General features: G+C 54.2%; 1 protein-coding gene across 5 annotated transcripts in view; it reads right to left on the bottom strand.

Annotated features, from left to right (window-relative positions):
- ABLIM2 (actin binding LIM protein family, member 2) overlaps nt 1-25,375 on the bottom strand; it is a 194,076-nt gene that overhangs the window by 25,607 nt on the left and 143,094 nt on the right. The window contains exons 14-16 of one of the 5 annotated variants that reach the window (XM_011935390.1): nt 17,326-17,378; nt 16,288-16,426; nt 3,273-3,334 (exon numbers count right to left, since the gene is read on the bottom strand). In XM_011935390.1, coding sequence (XP_011790780.1) covers nt 3,273-3,334; nt 16,288-16,426; nt 17,326-17,378 — 254 coding nt within the window. Of the gene's footprint in view, nt 1-3,272; nt 3,335-15,243; nt 16,430-17,325; nt 17,379-25,375 lie in introns of those variants that run through there. The other 4 variants (XM_011935389.1, XM_011935391.1, XM_011935392.1 and 1 more) reach the window with 4 other exon arrangements.

Raw genomic sequence — 25,375 nt, 5'->3', positions numbered from 1 at the left:
GTGTCGGCCTCCCACAGTGCTGGGATTACAGGCGTGAGCCACCGCGCCCGGCCGGAAAGTAGTTTTAAGTGTGTATATGATGATAGCACATCTGATTTTAAAAATCCAATCTGACAGTCTGTCTTTTAATAGCGCAGCTCAGTCTCTTCACATTCAGCATGACACTGTTTCAGAAGGGGCCTTCCTCCAGGGAGCTACCACGAGGACCGGCTGCCGCCAGTGGTCACGTTCTGATGAACAGACAGGTGGTACCTGTCAGAGTCATCACTGCCTCATCCACAGGGAGAGCAGTAGCAGGCCTCTGTTCTCTGTTCATTTCATGGGTAGGTTATGAGCATCTACCATGCATCAGGCCCTGTGGCAGGCTTGGCTATTAGGACATTTTAATGACCTTTAGGACATATTGTGCTTTGGGTCACTAGGCTCTTGTAACAAATCCTTCTGGAAGAACACCCAGGAAAGCCTTTGCTTCCCATGATGAACTAATTTCCCCTCTTCCATCAGACAGTGAGGAATACGTCACTGCCATGATTGCCTCTATGCCTTGGCTACCAGGAAGCTCAGAGGTAAGCTTTGACAGCTTTTCTCATGTAATATATATATATATATTTGAGACAAAGTATTGCTCTGTCACCCAGGCTGGAGTGCAGTGGTCTAATAGCTCATTGCAACCTCCGCCTCCCAGGTTCAAAGAATTCTCCTGCCTCAGTCTCCCAAGTGGCTGGGACTATAGGTGCCCACCACCACATCTGGCTAATTTTTTAATTTTTGTAGAGATGGGGAGGCAGGCTGGTCTTGAACTCCTGACCTCAAGTGATCTGCCTGCCTCGGCCTCCCAAAGTGCTGGGATTACAGGCGTGAGCAACTGTGCCCCACCTCTCAGGTAATATTTTTTTGTTTGTTTTTTGATGTAATTTTCTCCTATAGTTTCCTCCTCTCCTCCTTTGTGATTTGGTGTTCACGGGATTTTGGTCTCACTGCATCTATGCTGGAGGTCACCCAGAATCCTTTCTGGAAGTAAAGACAAATCAGGAAACGACCTAGGAAATGACTTAGGAGCACTGTAGGCCATCAGCAACAGGGCATGGACACGCACTCCCAGGGCATCTCCAGGGGAAGGGCATGAGTCCAGGTGCTGAGCAGGGCCACCCTGCAAAAGGCTGGTCATGTGAAAGATCAAGTATCTGGCCTTCTCACTGAGAAACAGGCACAACAGTACATAAAAGTCTTAGAAAGAGTGAAAAAATAGGAAAGAACATTAGCAGGGAAAAGAGAATCCCAAAGCAAAGTCGTTAATAATGTTCGCCCATATCCCCCAGAAGCAATGTGAAAAGCTAAGAATCTCCACGTGATGATGAATTCCGTGGGTATCAGTTCTCCTAGCACATGCAGAGAGCACACCGGCTAATGCTCTCCTTCCCACCCCTTAGTCTGCAGGAGAAACACATTCACACAAGTTTAGTTCTTAATTCTGTAAAGCCTGAGGTTCTGCTCTCAATAGTTCTAGGAGAGGGAGTGAAGACTGTCCCTGCCAGAATGTCTGGATCCGCTGTTCTCAAACAGTGCCGCATCTGGAGACCACGCCCTTCTCTGCAGATGCTGAGAGGCATCAATTTGCACCATTTTAGCAAGTGAGCCTAGAGAAGAACCTTCCCAGAGGATGCACAGCCCCGGCGTCAGTGACGCAAGACTACAAATGCAGAGCGTGCTGTTCTCTCACTTTCCTTCTATGTATTGAGGAAAGTCTCCAGGACCTCACTCAGGTGGTGGAACACCTTGGCTTGGTTCGGACTGTGAACACTGCGCTCACCAGCCCCAGGGTCAGAGAACAGCTGTTCCAGGTGAGAAGGGAACATTCTAGACAGTTTTCCCACTGTCCCCAGGACCCCTAACATTGAGCTCAGGGATTTTCACATCTTGGTGTCATAGGAGTCCTGTGGACATTGGTCCAGCCCTCTTATCTCCCCTGCTTTCCATGTGGAAGAAGAAGAGTGGAGAATTCCTTTGGAGAGAATTCAAAGAAGCATGCCACATGCATGGTCCCCAGTGAGGCCCATTCCAGAATGGGAAGAGCAGTTCGTTGGGTGGGGGTGGGGTTGGCTAGAATCAAGTCATGCAGAGGTGCCTGGGCCTGGGGGAGATCTGGGGAGGATGGGCCTGGGGGAGATCCGGGGAGGCTGGGCCTTGGACAAAAACACAGCAGCAGGTCTGACAGAGCCTGAAGGAGATGGAAAGAACAAATGCCGGCCCAAGAGGACACCCACGGCTTCTGGAGACGGTGTCCTGTGGCCTTGCCCCTGGAGAGAGTACCTGCCTGAGGACGCCATCCAGGGGTTACACACAGCCAAGGCTGCTCCAGTGCAACAAAGACGGGGTTTGCTTTTTAGTGGCCTCTGTTGAGAGGCGAATTGCCTCTGTTTATGAACAAATTTCCAGACTAGGACGAGGCTGCCTTGTGCAATGGGGAGACCCCTGGGCTGTGTGTGCGTGTCTGTGTGTTGGGAGGTCTGGGACCAGCAGGCCTGCCCCACCCTAGGGGTCCTCACCGGGGACACCTGTGAGGCTGTGGGCAGAGGAACAAACACGAGCAGCTCTTCCTAAGGCATTAACTGTCCTGGGGAACAGGACCTGGCCCCTCTGCAAGGCAATCAGCCCCCAGATTTTCTGGGCTCATATTCAGATGCCCCAAGAGTCAGCAAACTCAGGGTAGGAGATGGCACCAGCCTTCAGCTGGGGGCAGCCAAAGAGCCTGACTTCGAGTTAATCCAATCTCCGTGCAGCCTCAAGCAATAGCCTTGGATGCTAAGAATTATTTGGTGTCATCACGGTAACGGTAATAGCAGTGAAGGCCAGGCCATCCCAGATAAGGAGGTGGGCACTTGGCTCACACAGGCTCACCAAATGCAACAGCCCTTGAAGGTTGTCAGGCTCAGTGCCACAGGAGCAGGAAGAGGGTTAGGCGGGGCTTCTTGGAGCTGGGCCTGATAACTGTGGGTGGCCCTTGTCTCCCCTGCTCCCACACACTGAGGTCTCTCTGGGGCCGGGGGCAGGGAGGCGGGGTGGGGGGGTGTTGCCTAGGTCTGCTCCGGTCCTGGTAGGGAAAAAGCAGTGGTGGCAGCAGCAGCCCCTGGGTGGGGCATCAGGCAGAGGCAGGTGGGCCGCAGGGTCCCCGGGGCCTCTCCTCCTGCTGCGTGGTCAAGAAGCTGTGGGAAGCGTGCTCAGCCTCACAGCAATCGTTAGTACCCCGTGGCCAGGGAGGGGTCAGTACCTACCCGCTGGTCCAAGCCATTCTTTCCATGTCCTGGGAGAGGGTCAGATTTGGAATAGGGGAATCCTGAAACAGACACAGCACAGCTTTGTCACGCGCGCAGCCTAGGTGCAGCAGCGAGGGGGGTGCAGCCCTGGGGGGCTTCCCACCGGGGTGGACAAGGCTGGGCAAGTAACACAGGGGAGTCCCCCTGAGGACCATGCCCTGCCTCAGGGGTGACCTTCTGTTCCCAGGGCACTGACTGAGGAGGAAGCCACGGCGGGGTAATGTCCTGAGCCTGACCATGACACCGGAAACGCCACAGAACCTCAGCCCAGCTGGCCCCTGTGTTCAGCCACAGGCGCTGGCCTGGGCACCACCTGGCACCTGGGCCAAGCCCCTCACTTTACAGACAGGGGAGTTGGGCAGAGTCAGGAAGGGACACAGTCTCTGGAACCCTGGAGGAACAGCAGAGCTGTGCCATCCTGTGCCAGAGGGGGCAAATGGAGGCCCACCACCAAGCACGTGGGGTCTGGAGGCAATTTTATTTTAATAAACTTCTTGGCTGGGCATATTGGCTCACACCTGTAATCCTAGAGCTTTGGGAGGCCAAGGAGGGAAAATCATTTGAGGCCAGGATTTCAAGACCATCCTGGGCAACATAGCAAGACCACCCCTACACAAAGCAACGGATGGCTGCGGTGGTGCACGCCTGTGGTCCTAGCTATTTGGGAGGCTGAGGTGGGAGGATCCCTTGAGCCCAGGAGCTCGAGGCTGCAGTGAGCTATGCTCACACCACTGCACTCCAACCTGGGAGACAGAGTGAGATCCTGTCTCTAAAAACAAATACATAAATAAATAAAATCCTGAGTTGCTTGCAATTGGGGGGCTTCATAGTAAAATCCAAATTTCTAGCTTCTCGTGAAATAATAGAGGGCTGGTCTGAGACAACGAACTCTGGATTCCCTGTGGGGCAAGGCTCCCTGGGGCTGCCAGAAGGGGGCAGCCTTTCCCAGCCCCCCACCGAGCTCCCTCCATCACTCGTGTCCCTGGCTGGCCCTAGGTGGGCCTGGCTGGCTCTGGATGGGCCTGGGAGCTTGCTGGAAGTTTGAGACCTCCAAAGTAACCTCTTCAACACCATGTGATGGGACAGCAGGGAGGAAGTGAACGCCTGCCTGGCTCAGAGGGGGCGTGGTTGCATTCTGGAAAGGAAGGGGCAGAGCCTGGACCTGGAGAGGCAGGGCCCTCCACACCCAGGGAAGCATCCTTAAAAGACCTGTCCTGGGTCCCTAAACTGTCTGTCTTTCCACTAGCCTGTGGGGTCTTAAAGAGCACGGCCCACACCTGCCTCATCTGTGGGTGTCACCCCAGTACTGGGCCCCAGTGGCGCAGGCCAGCCACGTACAGGGCCAGATGCCCACATTCACTCCTGGGAGCTGCCAGGCTGCCCATGAGGCCTCCGAGGGGAAGGTGGCTCACATCCTTCCGTGCTCACAAGGCTGCATGTCTTTAGCAAGAACCGTGCCTCCAGGGGCAAGGCAGGTTCTGTGCACAGAACTGCCCACCCGCCCACTCCAGGGACCTCATTGCTGAGCAAAGGATGCTTCTCCCGGTGGTTTCATCTGGGGGTTCCTCACGGACTCAATGAGGACAGAGAAGAAATTCCATGAAGGTCATATAGGGACACAGAGAAGCCTGTGGGAGGAGCCTCAGCTGGGGACTTGTTTGCAACAGGGTAGCCAGTGGAAAGTTACACATGTGGGTCAGGAAGGCCTTTTAAACATCAAGATCAAGGTCCTCAAACTTATCTTAGCAGAGGAACTCCCTCGACATGCGAGCTTTTATGTGAACGCTGATATGCAAAACAGGCAAATGAGGAGCTGGGAAGACAGACGTGGGGAGAGGGGTGGGGGCCAGACCTTTGGGGCTATTCCTCCCCCTCCCAGCCCCTCCGAGGCACCCCCAGGTAAAAGGCCTAGCCAGCTCTTCTCATGTACAGAAGGGGAGTCAGGGCCCAGAGACATGCAGGAACCTGCCTGAGGTCACCCAGCCAGGTAGCGGCAGCCCTGGGACGCCGGACGAGGCCGCCTGCCTTGCAGTCCTGGGGTTCCTCCAGGAGACACCTGCCTCCTCCTTTATGCCCAGAGCCCGGCATGCTCTGGGATCCCGAGGGCCCCGCCGGCTCAGCGGGAGGTCCTTATCAGCAAAGGTGCTACAGGGGTGGTTCTCAAATTGGCATCCCCAGCTAGCAGCCCCAACCTTGCCAGGGAACTTGTCAAAAATGCAAATTATTGGGCCCCACCCCAGACCTCCTGTGTCAGAATTCTGGGGGTGGGGTCCAGGGATCTGTGTTTTCACAAGGCTTCCAGACCATTCTGATGCACACTGGCCTACCGCCTCAAGAACAGAGAACACCCTCGGTGGTGTCCTGCACCCCTCTTAAGCCCAAGGGCCTCCACCTGCCTGCCCCTGGAGTCACCTGGACAGCGCGTGAGGTTCCCAGTGCCCAGGCTGCCGCCGACGGGTCTTGACTTTTAACCGCTTCACACGCAGGTGGAAACCTTTCTTCCACGAAGCCTGTGTCATCCTCCCCACTTTGACTACAATTGTCTCAGGGAGGTCTATTTCCTTTGAGCACCCACATCAGATGGTTCTAGAAGTTTTGCTTCAACCATCCAATGTGATGTAAGAATATGATTCTTTCCAAGAAGAGGGCTGTCTATCATGCTTTGTCCCTGGTTTTAACTATTCCAATGTTCTTCTTTCCTTTCTGAAGTTCCAAGCCTTCTATTATCATTTCCTTTCTGTTTGGAGACGATTCCTTAGGGGTAGGTCTGCAGGATACTTCACTGAACACAGGATTCATGCGGACACTTGTGCTGTTTCAGCACGTGAAAGATGTCAGGGCACTTCCTGCTGGCCTCTGTGGTTTCTGGTGAGAAATCGCGAATTGGTGTTTCCCCTCTGTTTTTTCTCTCTGGTTGCTTTCAACATTTTTTTCTTTATCCTTAATTTTCAGAAATTGAATTATGATACGTCTTGGTGCAGATTTGTGGGGTTTATCCTCTTTCTCTGGGACTCACTTGGTTTCTGGAACTTGCAGGTTTATGTCTCTTTCTTTTGCCAAAATTGTTACGTTTTCAGCCATTATTTTTTATATATTTATGTTTTTTGAGATGGAGTCTTGTGCTGTCGCCCAGGCTGGAGTGCAGTGGCACGATCTCAGCTCACTGCAACCTCCATCTCCCAGGTTCAGGCGATTCTCCTGCGTCAGCCTCCCGAGTAGCTGGGACTACAGGTGCACGCCACCATGTCCAGCTAATTTTTGTGTTTTTAGTAGAGACAGGGTTTCACCATGTTGACCAGGATGGTCTCGATCTCTTGACTTTGTGATCCGCCCACCTTGGCCTCCCAAAGTGCTGGGATTACAGGCGTGAGCCACTGCGCCTGGCCTTCTGCTGTCTTTTTGCATTCGAATCATTGATCTTCGGGGTTCTTGGTGTGATGGATAATTTTTCTACAGTATCCTGGGCATTTTGGATATTATGTTAGGAGACTGATCTTGTTAAGTGTTAAATCCTCTATTTGAGCAGGCTGTCCCCCTGTTTAGGTTTCGCGTGTACGCCCTGGTCTTTTGGAGGTTGTGGTTCCAATGACAGTTTGCTTTTCAGAATGCTTGCTGAAGTGCTATTCTGGTCTGCTAGATTCACCTGGAGCTGCTGGTCCGCCCACTCGGTCTCTGCTGGTGCTGCCCGTGGGGATAAAATGCCCTTCTTGGGGTGTCCTGTGTCACTGGGTGGGGGTGGGAGATGCCTGCCATGGGTGGAGACCACGTCCCTGGGTTCACTCTCAGGACTGCGGCGTGCCTGCTGGCCACCTGCCCATCTGCTAGTGTGGCTGCGGGAGGAAAACACCTGCCTTACCACGTTCTGCCACTGCATGGGAGGCTGGGAGGCTGCAGGCCTGGGTCACCTCCTGACGCTGGGTGGGGGTGGGAGTGGGCACGCAGGGCTGCTGTTCCCTGAGGTCCTGAGGCTGCCTTGCCAAGCCACTTTGCTGTTCCCACCTTTAGAGTTCTCCTGTGACCAACCGTCTGCCGTATCATTTCCAGGTCTGTTTAGTTGTAGGTAGCAGAGAAGAACAGGGAGAGACAAGATGACTCTATCTCACCCCCTGGGCTGCTGTCTGGGCTCCTAAAGTTGGCCTCTCTTGGGGAGGATGAGCAATCTGCACATTTTAAAGGTCCAGGGATCCTGTGCACAGCCAGCGCTGAGAATCACTGGTTTATTTATTTAATATTTTGAGATGGAGTTTTGTTCTTGTTCCCCAGGCTGGAGTGCAATGGCATGGTCTTGGCTCACTGCAACCTCCTGGTTTCAAGCAATTCTCTGGCCTCAGCCTCCTGAGTAGCTGGGATTAGAGGCATGTGCCATCAGGCCCAGCTAATTTTGTATTTTTAGTACAGACAAAGTTTCTCCATGTCGGTCAGGCTGATCTCGAACTCCTGCCTCAGGTCCCCTCTCTGAGTCTTGGTGTCTCCATCTGAGGAAGGCGGGCACCCTTCATCCCTGAGCAGTGGTGAACAAGAGGTCCTTTGGCTGGTCTGAGCTGTGGACTTCAGAAGCAAGTGAGACGGGCCCAAGATGACCACAGAGGGCTTGCCATGGCCTGGCTTGTGGACTGGAGGTGCTGAGCCTCAACATCCCTCGGGGTCAGCCCACAGGATCCCCGTGTGCTCACGTGCAAGCTCCTCAACCCCTACATGCTCCCTGGCAGGACTGGATCATCCCTGTTCTTACAGATGAGGGAACTTCAAACTCAGAGAAGTTTCTCTTGTACCCAAGGTCACACAGCAAGGGATGGGCTGAGATTGAATCATGGGTGGACCAGCGCCCGCATGCAGTGCCCAAGGTCACATAGCAAGGGACGGGCTGGGATTGAATTGTGGGTGGACCAGCGCCCTCAGGCAGCACTCTCTGAGGCCCCCTCATGTGCTCTTCTGGACAGTTCTGCGGCTTTGTATTCAGGGTGGCCACATTCATGTCCCCCACCCCACAGAACGAACGCTGGGTCCCAGGAAGGAAGGCTGCTGCTCAGGGAGCTGTCCCCGGAGCCTTTGGGAAGACACGGCCAACCACAGGCACGGATGGCGAAGCCGCTGCCTGGGAACGGGAGGCACGGGACTCTCACACTGCGCCCAGGCACTGAGAGTCCACCGGGAGAAAAGCACACAGGTGACAGATCCGTGCTCTAGGGCCCTGAGCTCGTTCTCTGCGGGTCTGTCCTCTTCCAGGCTGGCTCATCAGAGGTCAAAGTCACTGCTGGACATTCAAGGCTGGGCATCTTGTGGGCAGAGGACTGTGACTTACACAGCGTCTGGGTCTGCTTTGTGGACACCTGACCCGTGACGCCCTCGCTTGGGCAGCTCCCATCCGCTCCCAGGTGCCTGGGCAGGAGGTTTGGAGGCTGTGGCGCTGCACAGGTTCGGGTCCCCTCTCTGAGCCTTGGTGTCTCCATCTGAGGAAGGCAGGCACCCCTCATCCCTGAGTGGTGGTGAAGGAGAGGCCCGTCCAGCTAGACTGGTGAGGGAGGCAGAGCTTCTGGTGTGGGTGGGGCTCTCCAGAGCCCAGGCACCGTTGGAGGAGGACAGAGGAAGCCCTGGGGCTGTGGCTGTGAGATAATGTGAGCTCCCAAAGGGACACAGGGTGCCACCCAGGCCTGTGCTGCTACCTGTAGAACTGGAAGGCCACACCTGTCCAGTCCCTAGGCATGGGTAAGCCTGCTGGGCACGGGGAGGCATGGGGATTCCAGCTGAAAGCTAGTCTCCAGCCAACCCGACGGCAGCGGCTGCTCCCTGGGACTCCAGAACCCAGCATGCTCTGCCTGGGGCCACTGTCCCCAGGGTGGTGTATACCTCCAGCCACAGCATCTTTTCCTGGGCTGGGGTCCTCTCCCTGACCTCTGGACCTCCCTCTGCTCTCTCTGGGGGCTCAGAGAGCACTCTGCCCACCCAGCAGGAGGCCAGGCCTTCCAGAAAGACCATCACTGTGGCCCCAGCTGGCCACTCCTCCCTAATAGCCTCTGTACCGAGGGGCCCTCCGGCACGGATGCCAGCTGGATGCCAGAGTGGCCACGTCTGAGCCCCTAGCTCTCCCTGGGCTGTCCCTCCACGCCCTTTCCCCAGGATCGGCCCTGCTGGCCACCCCCTTCCCTGCTTCCCTGGCCCACTCCCTCTCCTGGCTTTCTCCCTCCTGGGCGCTCCTCCCCACTGCCTCCGTGGAGTCTCCTGCCCCGCGATGGCACCTTCCCACCTGCCCATTTGTCAGCACACACATGTGCATGCTCTCTCTCTCTCTTTCTCTCCTTCTCTGTCTCCTCCCAGCATTTTGCTGAGATGGGAAGATGGGAGGACGCTGACAAGGAGTAGGCTGGGGGCCAGGCAGGAGATCACACCTTATTTGGGTCTCAGACCCTCTTTAGAAAGGAACACACACTCAGGACACAGCCACGCACTCACAGTCAGAGTGGCTGGGGCTACCAGCTCTCATGGTTCCAGTCCTATCTGGGAGGCAGGGACCCTCAGTCTCTGCCTCCAGCCTGGACCTCTCCTCTGAGCTCCATCTGCCCCCTGGCAACCCCCCTGGATGTCTCAGGTTCTCCCAGGCAACGTGAAGACACACACCTGTTCCCATCCCATCTCTGAGTAAAGGTGGCCTCTGCCGGCCTGCGCCAGAGCCAACCCAGTGTCTTCTTTGATTCCATCACTCCCGCACCCAGTGGTTCCTGAGCTGCCCCCATGCAGGCCCTGCCAGTGAGATCCTTTCAGGGCCCCAGATGCTTTGTGGGTACCACAATTCCTCTTGTCCTGGCTGAGCAGCCTCCAGTCCACTGTGCATGCAGCTGCCTTCTGATGTTTTAAACACAGAAAATGCAACATCTCCTCTCACACTCGTGTCGTGCCAACGTCTCCCTCCCTGGCACTGCACTCCAGACTTTTCCTGACTGGACCTTGGCCTGCTTCCACCAGCTTCTGGCGAGTCCCACCCCCGCCACCCTTACTGTCTCGGTTTCCCAAGGCTGCCCTGCTCCTGCCTCCAGACCTGCCTGTAGGCTGTCTGTGCTGCTTAAACCCTGAGTCAGGCCAGGCCTGGGTCCTCTCAAGGGCGCACAAATTGCTCTGTGACCCGATGCATGGCCCTCACTGTTCTTTTAACCCACGGCCCGGCCTCCATCCTGGGGGAATTGGAATGTCCTCCCCCATATACCGGCCCTATTCAAGGCTACACCCGCTTCAAGCTGTGCCAGGCACCGTCTCTCGGCCCTGACTACTTATTGTATTTGAAAGCGCACCCTTCCCCCAGCCCTCTCTAGCCCTCTTAGAACAGGGCACTGATTAACTCACTTTCAGCTTGTTTCTGTCTGTCTCCCAGCCCCCAGTAGAATGTCAGCTCCACAGACAGGGAGCTTTGTCTGTTTTGGCCTCTGCTCTGTCCTCAGCACCCAGGACAGCACTGGAACACACCAAGCACTCATGAAATACAGAGAGATGCCCCCTGGCTCACCAAGGGCTCATCACATCCCATAAACCCAGTAAGATGAAAAGACCATAAGTCGAAAACGCATTGAATGCACCTAGCCTAGTGAACATCATGGCTTAGCCCAGCCAGCCTTAAACATGCTCAGAAACCTGCATTAGCCTTCAGCCAAGTCATCTAGCGCACACACAGCCTGGCGCATCATAGAGGGCTGGCAGTCTCGTGACATCGCTTAATGCTGTGCTGAGAGTGAGAAACAGAGTGGGTGTGTGGGCATTGGAGGGTGTGTGGGCACTGGAGGGTGTGTGGGTACTGGAGGTACATTTTCTACCCAATGTACATTGCTTTCATGCCAGCAGAAAGTCACACAGTCCCACGTCAGAAGTTGGGGACTGCCTGCATCTGTTCACTGGCAGCTCCCACCCACTGTCTATGGGCCGCTATGCTCTTCCTCCAGTTTTTTTTTTTTTTTTTTTGAGATGGAGTCTCGCTCTGTCGCCTAGGCTGGAGTGCAGTGGCCAGATCTCAGCTTACTGCAAGCTCTGCCTTCTGGGTTTACGCCATTCTCCTGCCTCAGCCTCCCGAGTAGCTGGGACTACAGGTGCCTGCCACCTCGCCTGGCTATTTTTTTGTATTTTTTAGTAGAGACGGGGTTTCACCATGTTAGCCAGGGTGGTCTCGATCTCCTGACCTCGTGATCCGCCCGCCTTGGCCTCCCAAAGTGCTGGGATTACAGGCTTGAGCCACCGCGCCCGGCCCAGTTTTTTTTTTTTTTTTCCAGATGGAGTCTCACTCTGTTGCGCAGGTTGGAGTGCAATGGCACAATCTTGGCTCACTGCAACCTCTGCCTCCTGGGGTCAAGCTGTTCTCCTGCCTCAGACTCCCAAGTAGCTGGGATTACAGGCATCCTCATGATTCGCCCGCCTCGGCCTCCCAAAGTCCTAGGATTACAGGCATAAGCCACAGTGCCTGACTCTCTTGTTCCAGTTCTGATGTCTGCGAATTCCACCCCTAGGGGGTCTCATGTCTCTAAGCCTGAGCCAGGTGCCCTGCCCTTCCCACCAGATACCCTCGCGAGATTGACAGTAGCACGTCAGGGAGCCTCTTCCTTCGACCACGGACTAAGGGACGTGAGAAGAACTCTTCTGCCCCACCTTGTAGCTCCAGAGGAGTAAAAGGGGAAAGGAGGAAGGCCACCGCTGCCCCGGCCCCCACCCACCGCCTTCCCTTCTGCTCCCAGGAACAGAAAAGCTGCAGTGGGGCGCTGTCTCCTAACCCTCCCTCCCAACAGGCTCAGAGACCTGGCAGTGGGGAGACAAGCAGAGACAAGCACATCCCACCAGACACGGGACTCTGCCCGGTCCCACAGCGAGAGGACACACAGAAGGTGACAGAAAAATGCCAAGCCACAGGTAGGTTGGGGGTAAAGCGCCCCCAACTGGGGCCTTCCCTGTGCTGCCGTGGAGGTTAACTCAGAGCTTTCCTTACCCCCTCTCCAACCTGGCCAGACCACCCTTGGCTCCCATCCTCCCACCTCTCACATGTGCCTTATGTGCTGGGATTTGAGGAAAGGGTCTTATTCCCTTTGGAAGTGCTGGGTCCTTTCTAGGGGCCGCTGAGTCCTCTGGGCAGTGCCTCGAGCTGCCCAGGGGGTTTGTATTATGCTGATACGCCTCTGACCTTCGAGGGTGGGATGTGGGAGACCTCAAAAGAGAGGATGGGGATTCAAGGGGCTAGGAATGTGGGACCCCAAGTAGCAGCAGGCCTGAGTGCTGGGGACGCAGAGTCCACACCACCTTGTGTTCCTCCCCCAGGGCAGCGAGCCTTGTCCTAGAAAACGTGTTACAACAGAAATTCAATAGCCTCCCTTCCTGTGTAGAAATCAGGTGCACTCATAATATAAACTACTCTGCACATAGTCCAGATAATGCCCTATGTGTAATATAAACAGGAACAGAAAAGTAGTCGATAGTAAAATATAGATTTCAATATGATGCCCTCTTTGGAGGGGTGGCAGTGCCTGCTGGGAACTAATGGGATGGGGATGGTTCCCTGGTTTGTCACCGCCATAGAGTCCTCTGGCTTCCCTGCTGGCGAACGGGGACTGGGCCATGCTCACCACTGCCTCTCCACTGCCTAGCACCATGTCCAGCACATAGTAGGTGCTCAGTAAGTATCTGGTGGCGGGATGGATGAAGGTCTGAATGATGAATTCAGTCTCGGGTGAGATGTGCTGATGGTGTTGTGGGTGAGATGAGTTTGTGACTGGGCCCCTGCGAGGCCACAGAGGTGCCCGGCGGGCAGGCGGCGGCGGGATGCGCGTGCGCTCGCTCTGTCGGCGTCTCTGCCTCTCCCAGCTCCCTGCACGCTTCTCCAGGTCAGGGGCTGCTCTCATCTTCTCTGTCCCCCTCGGCGCCCTGCTCAGCGTCTGGCACAGAGTGGGTGCTCAATAAATACCCGTTGAATGTAACGCATTTCAATTCAACAGACATTTATTGAGTGCCCGCTGTGTTGGGTGTCACAATCCTACCTTCCTTGGACGCGCTACAGATGGACGTCCCGGGGTGCCGGTGGCGTGCCTTGCTGTGTGCAAACACTTTGTTCAGTAAAAGTTGTGTGCAAATGGAACTGGTGCTCATGGACTCAGGTCTGGGGGCTACTTGGTGATAATCAAAAGAACCCCGAGAGAAAAGGGTGGCTGGCTCTCAGTCTCCGTGCGCTCCCCTTCCTGCCTGGATTCCTCAGGAGGCCGCAGACGGCAAGGCTCACCTGATCCAGGCACAGCCGGCAGCCTGGGTCCTCGCTGCCATTTCCATGCAAATCGGGAAACAAGGCAATGCCATCAGGACAGAAATAAAGGCACAATCAGAATGGTTAGACACAGCGGGTTTCCTGCTCAGAGGAAGTGACATTAGAACACCAGGAGAAAGTGAAGGAAGGACAGCATCATAGCCACATCCTCACAAGCAGGCACGGCCAGAAGGACAAGCATGTCTGTGCTGGAGCAGAATCTCCCCGGGGAATTCACGAGTGCAGCGCGGGCCATTGGAGTCCTGTAGACCCAGTACGCCAGGGTGGAGGCAGCTGCAGCCTGCGTGCGCCTGCACAGGCAGCCTGGGAGAAGAATGTGACGGCAAGAGGCGGGGCTGACACACAGGCCCCTGCCACTGAGTGACGAGCCCATCCACACACCCGACATGGCCTCCGGGCCTCGCAGGGCCGGCCACCCACCAGGCTTGTGTGCTCCTGGGGCAACTCCAGGGCACCTACGTTCTGGCATTTTCTTTTTTTTTTGAGACGGAGTCTTGCTGTGTCACCCGGGCTGGAGTGCAGTGGCCGGATCTCAGCTCACTGCAAGCTCCGCCTCCCGGGTTTACGCCATTCTCCTGCCTCAGCCTCCCAAGTGGCTGGGACTACAGGCGCCCGCCACCTCGCCCGGCTAGTTTTTTTGTATTTTTTAGTAGAGACGGGGTTTCACCGTGTTAGCCAGGATGGTCTCGATCTCCTGACCTCGTGATCCGCCCGTCTCGGCCTCCCAAAGTGCTGGGATTACAAGTTTGAGCCACCGCGCCCGGCCGTTCTGGCATTTTCAAACAAGGAAGCAGCGCACGAGGTGAAGGCCACCTGTGCAGGTCACACAGCGTATCAGGGGTATGGGGGTCACAGGGGGCAGCCTGTCTCTAGTCTGGCTTCTCCCACACAGCACCCCCGCTCCTCTCTTAGTCCTGAGTCCCAGGCAGGCCACAAACGTCAGTGGGAATTCTGGGGACAGTAGTTGGCCTCCCCGAAGAGTCTGTGGGGAGCTCATCCAGTGGGGGAGGCCGTCAGTATGGCCCCGGCCTTGCAGAGTTCTGCCGGCCACCTGGCGAGGGAAGGACTGAACTCAGCTGAACGATGCCACCTTGAGATCCCCAAACACTGATTTCCTGGTTCGCAGGGCAAATGCCCTGATGCTGGGACACTGAGCAAGGTGGGGAGGGTGCTGGGGAAGCTGGTGGGGAGCGTGCTGGGTGCAAGAGGACTCCTCCTCCTCCAAACGCAACGGTATCTGACACGTGAGGGCAGAGGGCAGAGCGGCCACGAGCCAGGCCAATGTTCCCTGGCCCGCAGGCAGGTGCTGCACCAGCTGCGGGCAGGGATTCCTGGGATCCGAGAGAGAGGGACCAGAGGACTGGCATGCAGCCGCCCACGGGGACACAGGCAGGCACACGTGGACCAGCCCCACAGCCCCCTTGCCCCACCTGCAGATGAGACAGGCAGTTCCTCCGGAAGGAGCACGCTGCTATCTGGGGTGAACCCCCTCCCTCTCGGGGAGTTTTTTGGGGGGTGGTTTTCCCATGGCAACGTCAACCTTGTGCCTGACCTCTGGGATCCTGGTATTTACAAAGCTGCACCGCAGGCGGGGGCAGAGGCCCGAGGGGTGCACGGACATCTGCTTACAGAGATCATACACAAGCAACACACCTTCCTTTGTTTAAAGTGATTCTTTAACACATGATCGTTTCCAAGCTTCTGTGTCTTCACTCTTTCCTGTCACATTGAAACACTTTTCTACTTTTGTTGTTAAGAAAGACGGTTTACAGTTTGCAGGCATGAGGATGAGGATGAGGATGAGAAACAGTTTCCGTTTACTGAGCAGCTACTATGGCCGGCCAAACGCCACACACATACCCAGTTCTAGTCTCCTAACACCTGGCCCCTGTCACACGACCGGTCAGTGGTGAGCTCAGATTTGAACTTGGGACTGCCTCACTGCAAAGTCAGGTCTTTCTTCTGCTCTCACACCCCCATCCATCCTCTTCCAGCCCCTGCTTCCGAGCTAAACCCATGCCTTGCCCATAAAAACTGCCCCCAGCCCAGCTGAGACCCGCAGGCCACTTCTGGGAGGTGCTGAGTGAGTCTGGCCATGCTTGCTACTGGTTTTCACCTATGATTTACAGTGGCTGGAAGCAAACAGCATTATCTGGAGTTTTCTCTACATTTGAAAATCGCTCCTGATTCAGTCTTCATAACACCCCTAGGGTCAGGCAGACACCATCACTGTCTCTCTATGAAGCCTGAGGCCGTGCCTTGTTCAGGATGAGTCACAGGGGACAGGGATGGTGCCGCCACCAACTGCAAGTCTGCACTCATCAGCCGGACCATGCCCATGGCTGCTCTGGGGGGAACAGGCCCTGATTTCTACCCAGGAGCCCAGACACCTTTCTACCGAACAGCCCAGGAGCAGATCTGGGTTTCAGCGTTCTTGCAGGCCCTGGAGATCTGTGAGGGGACATGCAGGCGTGGCCCTCGTTAGCACACGGGCTCGGGGACAGTTCTTGGGAAGCCGGCAAACTGCAAAAGCCCCACTTTCCCATCTGGTCGGCCCTTAGATTTGTGGGCTTGCTATTCCGCTTTTTAACAGGCAAGGCTTAGATTTGGGGGGATTGCTCTGAGTTATGGGACCCCATGTGCTGCGAGGCCTTTTGTGCACATCACAGCTCCTTCTTCAAAAGAACCACTCACGTGAGTGAAAGCTGTCCCCTGGCATCCTGTGGAGAAGGTCTCTGTCGGTCCCGCTGCTGTGGGACAAGGACTGGGTGTCCAGGTCTGGAGAGCTGGTCCTCGTGTCTGCGTCTCCCTTGAGCATCAGCCAGCTGCTCTTCTGCTGAAGGTAAAAAACAAAGTCATGCGAATTTCAAGGTCATCTGCAACAGGGGGCACATCTCACTGGACCGTTCTTGTCGCTTCCTCACGTCTAACATCCGAGCTGACCCCGCTGTGAGAAAACTCATTATGTGAGAAACACAGCTTCCAATAAAAATCTCGCCATTTAGTGAGACCTATCCAGACGCTATCCAGGTACACGGAGCATCTGGGGGAAATGGAGCTGCCCCCTCTTACGGACACAGACATGAGGTCTGGGAGGCCAGGAGCCCACGGGGCTCCACACGGAGAGAATGAGGGATGCTGCCCAAGTCCAGCCTCGGGCTCTCCCCACACACAGCCCTGCTTTCCAGCCCTAGCACAGGTGAAGGGAGCCAGGGAGGCTGAACTCAGCCCAAGCGCCAAGCCCAGCCTGCAGCCTGCTTTTGTCACGAGCGTGCTGTTGGAACACAGAGATGCGATGCCTGTTCGTGCCTCGGCTCCGGCTGCGTTCACAGAGTTCGGTAGCTGCATCAGACATGGTGCAGCCCGCAAAGCCTAAAGTACTTACTCTCTGGCCCTTTATGAAAAACGTCTGCTGAACCTATCCTAGAATAATGGATGCCCCAAGGATGCACTTGGATTTATTTCTCTTTCACAGCACACATCTCTTCAGTCACAGAACCATAACCAAGTCACACGGGCACATACCCAGGACATTGGTAGGAGACGTGTGCATCCTAAATGTAGGAAGGAAACGGATGGAAGGCCTCCTGCCTTTGGCCTCGCAGGGCCCCTAAGGAAAAGAATGTAAGAGAAAGATTCGAAGCCTCCATTGGAGAAGCCCTCACAAAACCGATTTCTTTCTGAGCAAGGCTGTTCTAAGCCTTCTAAGCCAGATCTGCTCCCTGGCATTACCTTCCTGTTATCCTGGTCGAAGCTTCCATCCTCCCCATCCGATCGCCTGGCAGCTGGAAGGGAAAAATCCACTTGTAAAGGCAACACACCATTGATTGCGGGTTTCTGCCTCACCGTTTCCCATGTTACAGTTATGCTCAAAAATGAAAAATCAAAGAGAAGGTCAGTAGTCCGAGTGCCTTTCAAGGGGCAAGGAACAAAGTGAGCTGGAGGAAGCCCCCAGGGATCGTGTTCCGGGGAGCATCAGCGGCAGGGGTGTGAAGTGAGGCCTGATTTCAGTTCTAGCCAAACACCCACACAGAGTAGAGTCACGTTTTCAGATGTAGCCACTTGGTCTTTTGATTTTGTTTTGTTTTGTTTTGTTTTCTTGAGATGGAGTCTCGCTCTGTCACCCAGGCTGGAGTGCAGTGGTGTGAGCTTGGCTCACTGCAAGCTCCGCCTCCCGGGTTCAAGTGATTTTCTCACCTTGGCGAGCCGGTAGCTGGGATTACAGGTGTGTACCACCACGCCTGGCTAAGTTTTATATTTTTGGAAGAGACGGGGTTTTGCCATGTTGGCCAGGCTGGTCCTGAGCTCTTGACCTCAAGTAATCCACATGCCCCAGCCTACCAAACTGCTGGGATTACAGGCATGAGCCACTGCACCTGGTCCACTTGGCCTTTTGAGAATACACATTTTAAAAACCTCCCATGTGACACAAGGTCTCAGTTGGGGAGGCCTACGTGTCTGACCTGGGCGAGGGGCTTTGGATACGCCACTGACTACCCCACCCACCCCTGCAGGAAGGGGCTTCGCGCCATTTCACAGATCGGGAGACTGCGGCTCAGGGACATGGTATACCTCGCCCCAGGTCACTGGTGAGTGGGCGGTAGAGGCCGACATGAGCCCTGTCCTTCTGAGTCCAAAGTCCTTCCCTGTCTGCCCCACCTGGCTAACTGCTGCTGGCAAACTGCAAAACGGTGACGAGTTCTGCTACTGGAAGACGTCCACGAAGAGCAGTCAGGAAATGACAAAATTACAAAATGCAACCAGAAATGGACTCAATGAAATAGAACAAGCAAAAGTCCATTTTGAAACAGTTCCTTTACCAAGAATACCATCTGGAGCTGGGCAACGAGGCATCTGGATTTTCCATTCGCCTTTTGTTGGGGGGTTGTCACCCAGCTGGGCTGATATCTCCAGCCAAGAATGAGCAAATACATCACACAAGGCCATGCTGACATTTCTCGGCATCCAGTTTAGTACGTAAAGACCCACACCTTGTGTGTCTCCCTTACAGAAACACTGACCCCATGCACTGAACCATTACACAAAAACCCGTCTCCGTCCCCAGCCCGCCACGAAGACCCAGGCCTCAGGAAGGACACGCCGAGGTGGGCTGCTTACCTGCAGCGGGCGGCAGGCTCGGGCCCGTCTGTCTGTTGGCGTACCCTGCCTCCTGCACCACCAAGGACAAGACTGATACCAGGCCAGAGAGCTTGGAAATTTGGGATTGGGCTACAGGACCTTGACAAGATAAGGCCAAAATTGAAGACTAAGCAGTTCCATTCCGAATACACTGACATCTCGTAACTCTCAGTGGCTACCTGTTTCTCCTTCTTCCAGGAGAGACAGTGATTTTCAGCATGAAAATACAAAGCCCTGCTCTCCCCACTCACAGAGGCAAATCAACGCCAAGCCTGCTCAAGAAGCACTTAATGGAGAGGGAGAGGGGGCAGGGAGCTCCGGGGGAGGCATGCCCGCAGCTGGACTCTCCTGTTGCCCAGACAACAGCCGTCGCCCGGCAGCGGAGCCCTTGAGTGTGCGGCCATACATCAGCCATGACTCTTGGCAGCTGCCCAGCAAGTCCCAGGGAGAAGGCAGGCCAGGGGCTCCTTGGAGTTCTAAGAGCACAGCCATTGTCCAAGCCAGAGAAGGGCCCTGGGGCTGAGTCGGCTGGCAAAAATAAATGCACCGTTTCCTGAAAAGCCAGGAGGCTGGAAAGTGGATCACCACTCTTGGAATAATCTGCACGTGCATGGACACTTAAGTCGCTCCAGCTGAAGGGCCCTTGGGGACCTGAAATCCCAGCCCTTGGAATTCAGGCCTGGGTTCCCAGAGGCCAGCCTGGCTTCCGGTACTTTCCTCGGCCATGGAAGATGGGTTGAGCAGACACATTCTGGCTGAAAAGCCATCTCAGGTCTCAAAAACAGCCCCCGCCATCTGAGAGAGGGATGCTCTGCCAGGATTTAGCAAGTTTCCTCTGCAAACACTGCCAGCTCCTCCAGATGTGCACAGTTTAACCAGACTTGTACCAAGGGCTTTTTAAAAACCAGTTTGCTAACCCACAGAACAGTGACCTCTTGAGAACTAGGAGCTTGGGTAGGAAAAGACAGGAAACTGGCACTTCGGATTATTGGCTTGCTTCCATAACAGCTCTGAGCCTCAGTTTCCTCATCTGTAAAATGGGCAAAGGATGCCCACCCCTCCACGTTGTGAGGATCACATGAGATAACCTGCATGGATGCTGGAACATAATAGGAAACTAAGCTTACAGGTTTTAAAAATTAGGAATAAACAAGAGGCTAAACTTTGAGGCTAATTTGCAGCACGCTGCTTTGGGATGTCAGAAAAAGATCAACTCAGGACAATAAGAGAAAGAGAGTTTAATATGTCTTTTGTATCACACAAGCAACTCCTTCTGAGTTCTGGAATGCATTTGCCAATGAGGAGCCCTCTTGGGAAAGGCTGACTTTCTACTCCCTGTGTTCCTTGGGGAATCTTCAGTTGGAGGCATCTGAATGAAAGTAAGAGGTCTCAAATTTTTTTCCAGATACAGAACTGGCCTCTGCCTTCCCTCCTTCCCAAACCCCATCTTATCACTCATTCATAGCTGAACATCCATGCCAGCCTGTGTGCATCCCTTACTCCTTTATTCCTTTCCATACACTTATTCATGCGCCCACTCACTCCTTTAACTATCTGTCCATTCATCCAGCCATCCATCCATCAATCCATTCATCCATCCATCCACCACCCATCGACCCATTTATTCATCTAACTACTCATTCATCCATCTACCCATCCACCCACCTATACATCCATCTGTCCATTCATCCAGCCAGCCAGCCGGCCACCCACCCACCACCCATCCATCTACCCATCCATCCACCCATCCTTCACCCATCCATCCATCCATCCATCCATCTACCCATCCACCACCCATCCCCCCATCTATTCATCTATCTACCCATCCATCCATCTACCCATCCACCCACCTATACATCCATCTGTCCATTCATCTATTCACCCACCCGCCCACCTATCAACCCATCCATTCATCCATTTACCATTGATCCATCCATCCTTCACTCATCCATCCATTCATCCATCCACCCACCCACCCATCCACCCATCTATTAATCCATCCATGCACCCACTCACCCATTTATCCATCCACTGCCCATCCATCCATTCCAGCCACCCAACCATCCATCTACCCATCCATCCACCCACCACCCATCCATCCATCCATCCACCCACTTGTGCATCCACTTATTTTGATATTTATTCATCCAGCTTCTGCTTATCTACTCACTCACCTACCCATCCATTCATCCGTCCATCCATCCATCCATCTGCCCACCCACACCCACCCATTCTTCCATTCCTCTCTTTGTCTACTTCATTTCTTTTTTTTTTTTTTTTTTGAGATGGAGTCTGGCTCTGTCACCGGGGCTGGAGTGCAGTGGCCAGATCTCAGCTCACTGCAAGCTCCGCCTCCCGGATTTTACGCCATTCTCCTGCCTCAGCCTCCGGAGTAGCTGGGACTACAGGCACCTGCCACCTCGCCCGGCTAGTTTTTTGTATTTTTTAGTAGAGACGGGGTTTCACCGTGTTAGCCAGGATGGTCTCGATCTCCTGACCTCGTGATCCGCCCGTCTCAGCCTCCCAAAGTGCTGGGATTACAGGCTTGAGCCACCGCGCCCGGCCTGTCTACTTCATTTCTTTGCCCACTGATGCATCCATTCATCCATGTAGCCCTTAACTCATTGATCAGTCCATCTACCCTCTGTTCACCTTTAGCCCCTCAACCTTTATCCCCATCTCCCTGTGCTGAGTACCTACTATGCACTGTCCTGTCTTAAGAATGCGGGATGCAAAAAAAAAAAAAAAAAACTCAGACATGACCCTTGTCTTTCAGAAGCTCACAGGCCAGTGAAGTCGAGGCAGAGGTGGATGAGAAGGTTTCTATACATAACAAGAGCTTTGATGGGAGGAGCAAAGTCAACACAGAGGCACTTCCCTGAGAACATGCATGTGATAAGCACTTACTGAATACCTGCTCATCAGATAAGCACTGTACTGTGGTCTGGGTAAACATTTTTCCTTTGTTTTTTTGAGACAGATTCTCACTCTGTCACCCAGGCTGAAGTGCAATGGCACAATCTTGGCTCACTGCAGCCTCCGTCTCCAGGGTTCAAGCGATTCTCCTACCTCAGCCTCCCGAGTAGCTGGGATTACAGATGCCCACCACCACGCCTGGCTAACTTTTTGTATTTTCAGTTGAGACAGGGTTTCGCCATGTTGGTCAGGCTGGTCTTGAACTCCCGACCTCAGACGATCCACTCGCCTCAGCCTCACAAAGTGCTGGGATTACAGGTGTGAGTCACTGTGCCCGGCCCTTGGGTAAACATTTGTAAAGAATGTCAACAGATAATAATAGATGCTATGAACCTCATTTACAGATGAGGAGACTGAGGGCTGGAGTCTAAGGCCACATAGCTGGTAATTGGAACCTTGTCTTCTGACCCTGAAGCCAGAGCTGGAGTCACTTTGTCCTCCATGTCAGATGTGTAAATTTTCAGACTCAGGGCTGCAACGCCACCAACTTTGCTTCCTGCGTCTTGTACAAATCCACTTCCCCACAGAGCAGCTGAAGAGAGATACTTCCAGGGAAGGGGCTGCATCTGATGAGTCTCTGCACTCCCTTTGGTGACCAACGTGCCAACCTGCAGCCTCAGGTGCATGGAGGAAGCGAATGAGATGGACATGGCACAGGGGCCCTGTATTTCCAAGGGAGGGCCCTACCAACTCCCTCTTTGCTGGTATCAACACACAGACAGCTCTAACCTCCAAGGATCTCTTGCGCATGTCCAGGGGGCCAGCAGAGGTGTGGGGGCTGTTCCACCACTGTGCCAGGGGTGCCAGCCAAGGCTCTGCAGCCAGCAAGCGGTCTCTGCCATGCTCCTCACCAGTTTTCTCTGCCTCCAGTGCAGAATCATTCCTGAGATTGCAAGAGTCTGAGGCAAGTCTGGGACTCTGGCAGTCAGGAGCCAGGACCAGGGGGCACCCCAGCAGGTGCTCCCTCTGGCAAGGGAAGGAGCTGATAGCAACTGGGGAAGGTGTTTGGGGCTTCACCCCTTAGGCCAGAGAGAGACGTCCTCTCCACTCCTGGGACTTTGAATAGCTCTGCAGGAGGTTTTGAGGATTTGTCCTCTCCTGTGTCTTCCAGACTCAGCCTCCAAGGAGTAGACGCATCAACAGGATTTTTTTCTGTTCTTCTCAGAATAATCTCTATCTCTACAATTCACATTGAATCGAAATGACATTGAGAGGGAGAGAGAGAGGCAGAGGGAGGGAGAGAATGTGTGTGTATGTGAGTGAGTGAGCGTGTGGGCGGGGCCCAGAGCATGGGCACTGGAAACTAGAAACCTTGCTTAACCTCTCACCTGCCCGGCTGTCGCAAATCCACTAGAATCTCAGCTCCACATGATCAGGGGCAATGCAGGGTCACCCATGTATCCCCAGCACTGGGACACAGCCTAGCACACAGTGGGGTGGATGCTTGAAAAACATCCCTTGGACAAACTAATGAAAAAGTCACTTAAATCCCTCCACGCTGGGGTTTCTCCGCTCTTGAGTCAGAATAAGAACCTCTGCTCCCTGGGTGATGTCAGGATGGAAAAAGACTCCAGAGGATGAGGAAAGTGGGCCTGGAGTCTCGGCCCCAGCCAACGCCTTTGCCTCCCTCCCTCTCTCCTTCTGGCCTCCCTCTCTTCCACTTTTCTTTCTTTCTTTTCTTTTCTTTTTTTCAGACGGAGTTTCCTTCTGTCACCCAGGCTAGAGTGCAATGGCACGATCTCAGCTCACTGCAACCTCCGCCTCCCAGGTTCAAGCAATTCTCGTACTTCAGACTCCCAAGTAGCTGGGATTACAGGTGCCCGCCACCACGCCCAGCTAATTTTGGTATTTTTAGTAGAGATGGGGTTTCCCCATGTTGACCAGGCTGGTCTCAAATGCCTGACTTCAGGTAATCCATTCACCTCGGCCTCCCAAAGTGCTGGGATTACAGGCGTGAGCCACCGTGCCCGGCCCGTCTTCCACCTTTCTAGGATGGCCTCTCTGCATTCTCTGCACTGCAGAAGGAGAGGTTAGCGTGTCTTTTGTATCACACAGACAGTTCCTTCTGAGCCCTGGCATGCATTGGCCATGAGGAACCCTCTAGGGAGAGGCTGAGTTCCTACTCCCTGGTTCCCCTAGGGAGCCTCAGCAGGGGCTTCCCAGTGCAATCCTCCCTCTGGACACAGCCTGTCTTTCCTCCCCATCCCGCCGGTCCCCAAACCAAAATGAGACTCCACCATTTTGGGTCAAAAAGGACCCAAAACCAAAATGAAACTCAACCCCACTAGAATTTGGAATCCCAGACAGACACCACAAGGAATGATTAATTCCTGCTTTAAACCAGGGCAGAAAGACACGGGGAACAACGCGTGCCCCGTGGGGTCACTTCCACTGTCGGCTTTGGGTGGGCAGGAGTGACAGCCCCCATTTGCCGGGCAAGTGGCGGGAGGTGTGTGTTGCGGGAGGAGTAGAGAGCTGCATTGCCATCTGGTGGCTGACGTTTGCTTAGCAATGAAACAGCAAATCTGGTGAACTATGAGGACTGTCCCTGCATCTGGAGAGTCGAACTTACTGGGAAATGTTGGGGAGCCATCATTTTTCCCTCATGAATTCATTTTATTTTATTTTTTATTTTTATTTTTGAATTGTTCATCTTTTGTGCATATTTTCCTAAATTTTATATAGCAAATAGATAAAACCACCACTATACTTCCTCAATTCTATAAGTTCAAATCAGATATGAGACTATTGTAAAGCTACTATTCTTATCTGTTATAAGAGGTGATTTCTTTTTCTTTTTTTTTTTGAGATGGAGTCTCACTCTGTTGCCCAGGCTGGAGTGCAGTGGTGCGATCTCAGCTCACTGCAACTTCTGCCTCCTGGGTTCAAGCAATTCTCCTGCCTCAGCCTCCCAAGTAGCTGGGATTACAGGCATGCACCACCATGCCAGGCTAATTTTTGTATTTTTAGTAGAGATGGGGTTTTGCCATGTTGGCCAGGCTGGTCTCAAACTCCTGACCTCAGGTGATCCACCTGCCTTGGCCTCCCAAAGTGCTGGGATTACAGGCGTGAGCCACTGCACCTGGTCACTCATGAATTCATTTTAAACTGCACACAGCTTCCCTCCCCTGAGGGGATCGATCAACAGAAGGTCCCTGCCCGGTGCCAAGTGTCGCGTGTCATCTCCCCGAAACTTCCTCAAAGCCCCACGGACTATATGGCCTTGAGTCCCATTTTCCGGGGGAGGCAGATTCTGAGAAAGGAAGCTCCCCACGATGTAGCCAGAAGCCGGGGGCTGTGGTTTGCACTGGGTCTGCCTCCTGGGAGGGTTGCAGGTCCCAGGATGAAATCACTTTTTGTCAGACCAGACAAGCTAGAGCCAGGAAGCCATGAGGCAGGACATCTCCTGCCTGCATGCTGGAGATAAAGACTGTCTCGAGGACTTTCCACAATAACCTCACCAGAAATCCCTTCTCAAGGACTGCAGCAACTGAGATAAGATGCTCCCCAAAGAATACCTGCCCAGTGATGGGGTCTCCACCAACGAACGGACCCCGGTTCCGGCCTCGAGCCTCTGCAGCCGATGAACTCTGTTTCTAGACAGCTTATTTGAAAGGCTTTTGCTAAGAAGAGCTTCCCTTTACCTGCTCCTCTTCGGGTGCGCATA

This window comes from Colobus angolensis, unplaced genomic scaffold (assembly GCF_000951035.1).
Source record: "Colobus angolensis palliatus isolate OR3802 unplaced genomic scaffold, Cang.pa_1.0 Scaffold143, whole genome shotgun sequence".
Taxonomy (NCBI): domain Eukaryota; kingdom Metazoa; phylum Chordata; class Mammalia; order Primates; family Cercopithecidae; genus Colobus; species Colobus angolensis.
This window is presented reverse-complemented; position numbering and strand designations above follow the sequence as displayed.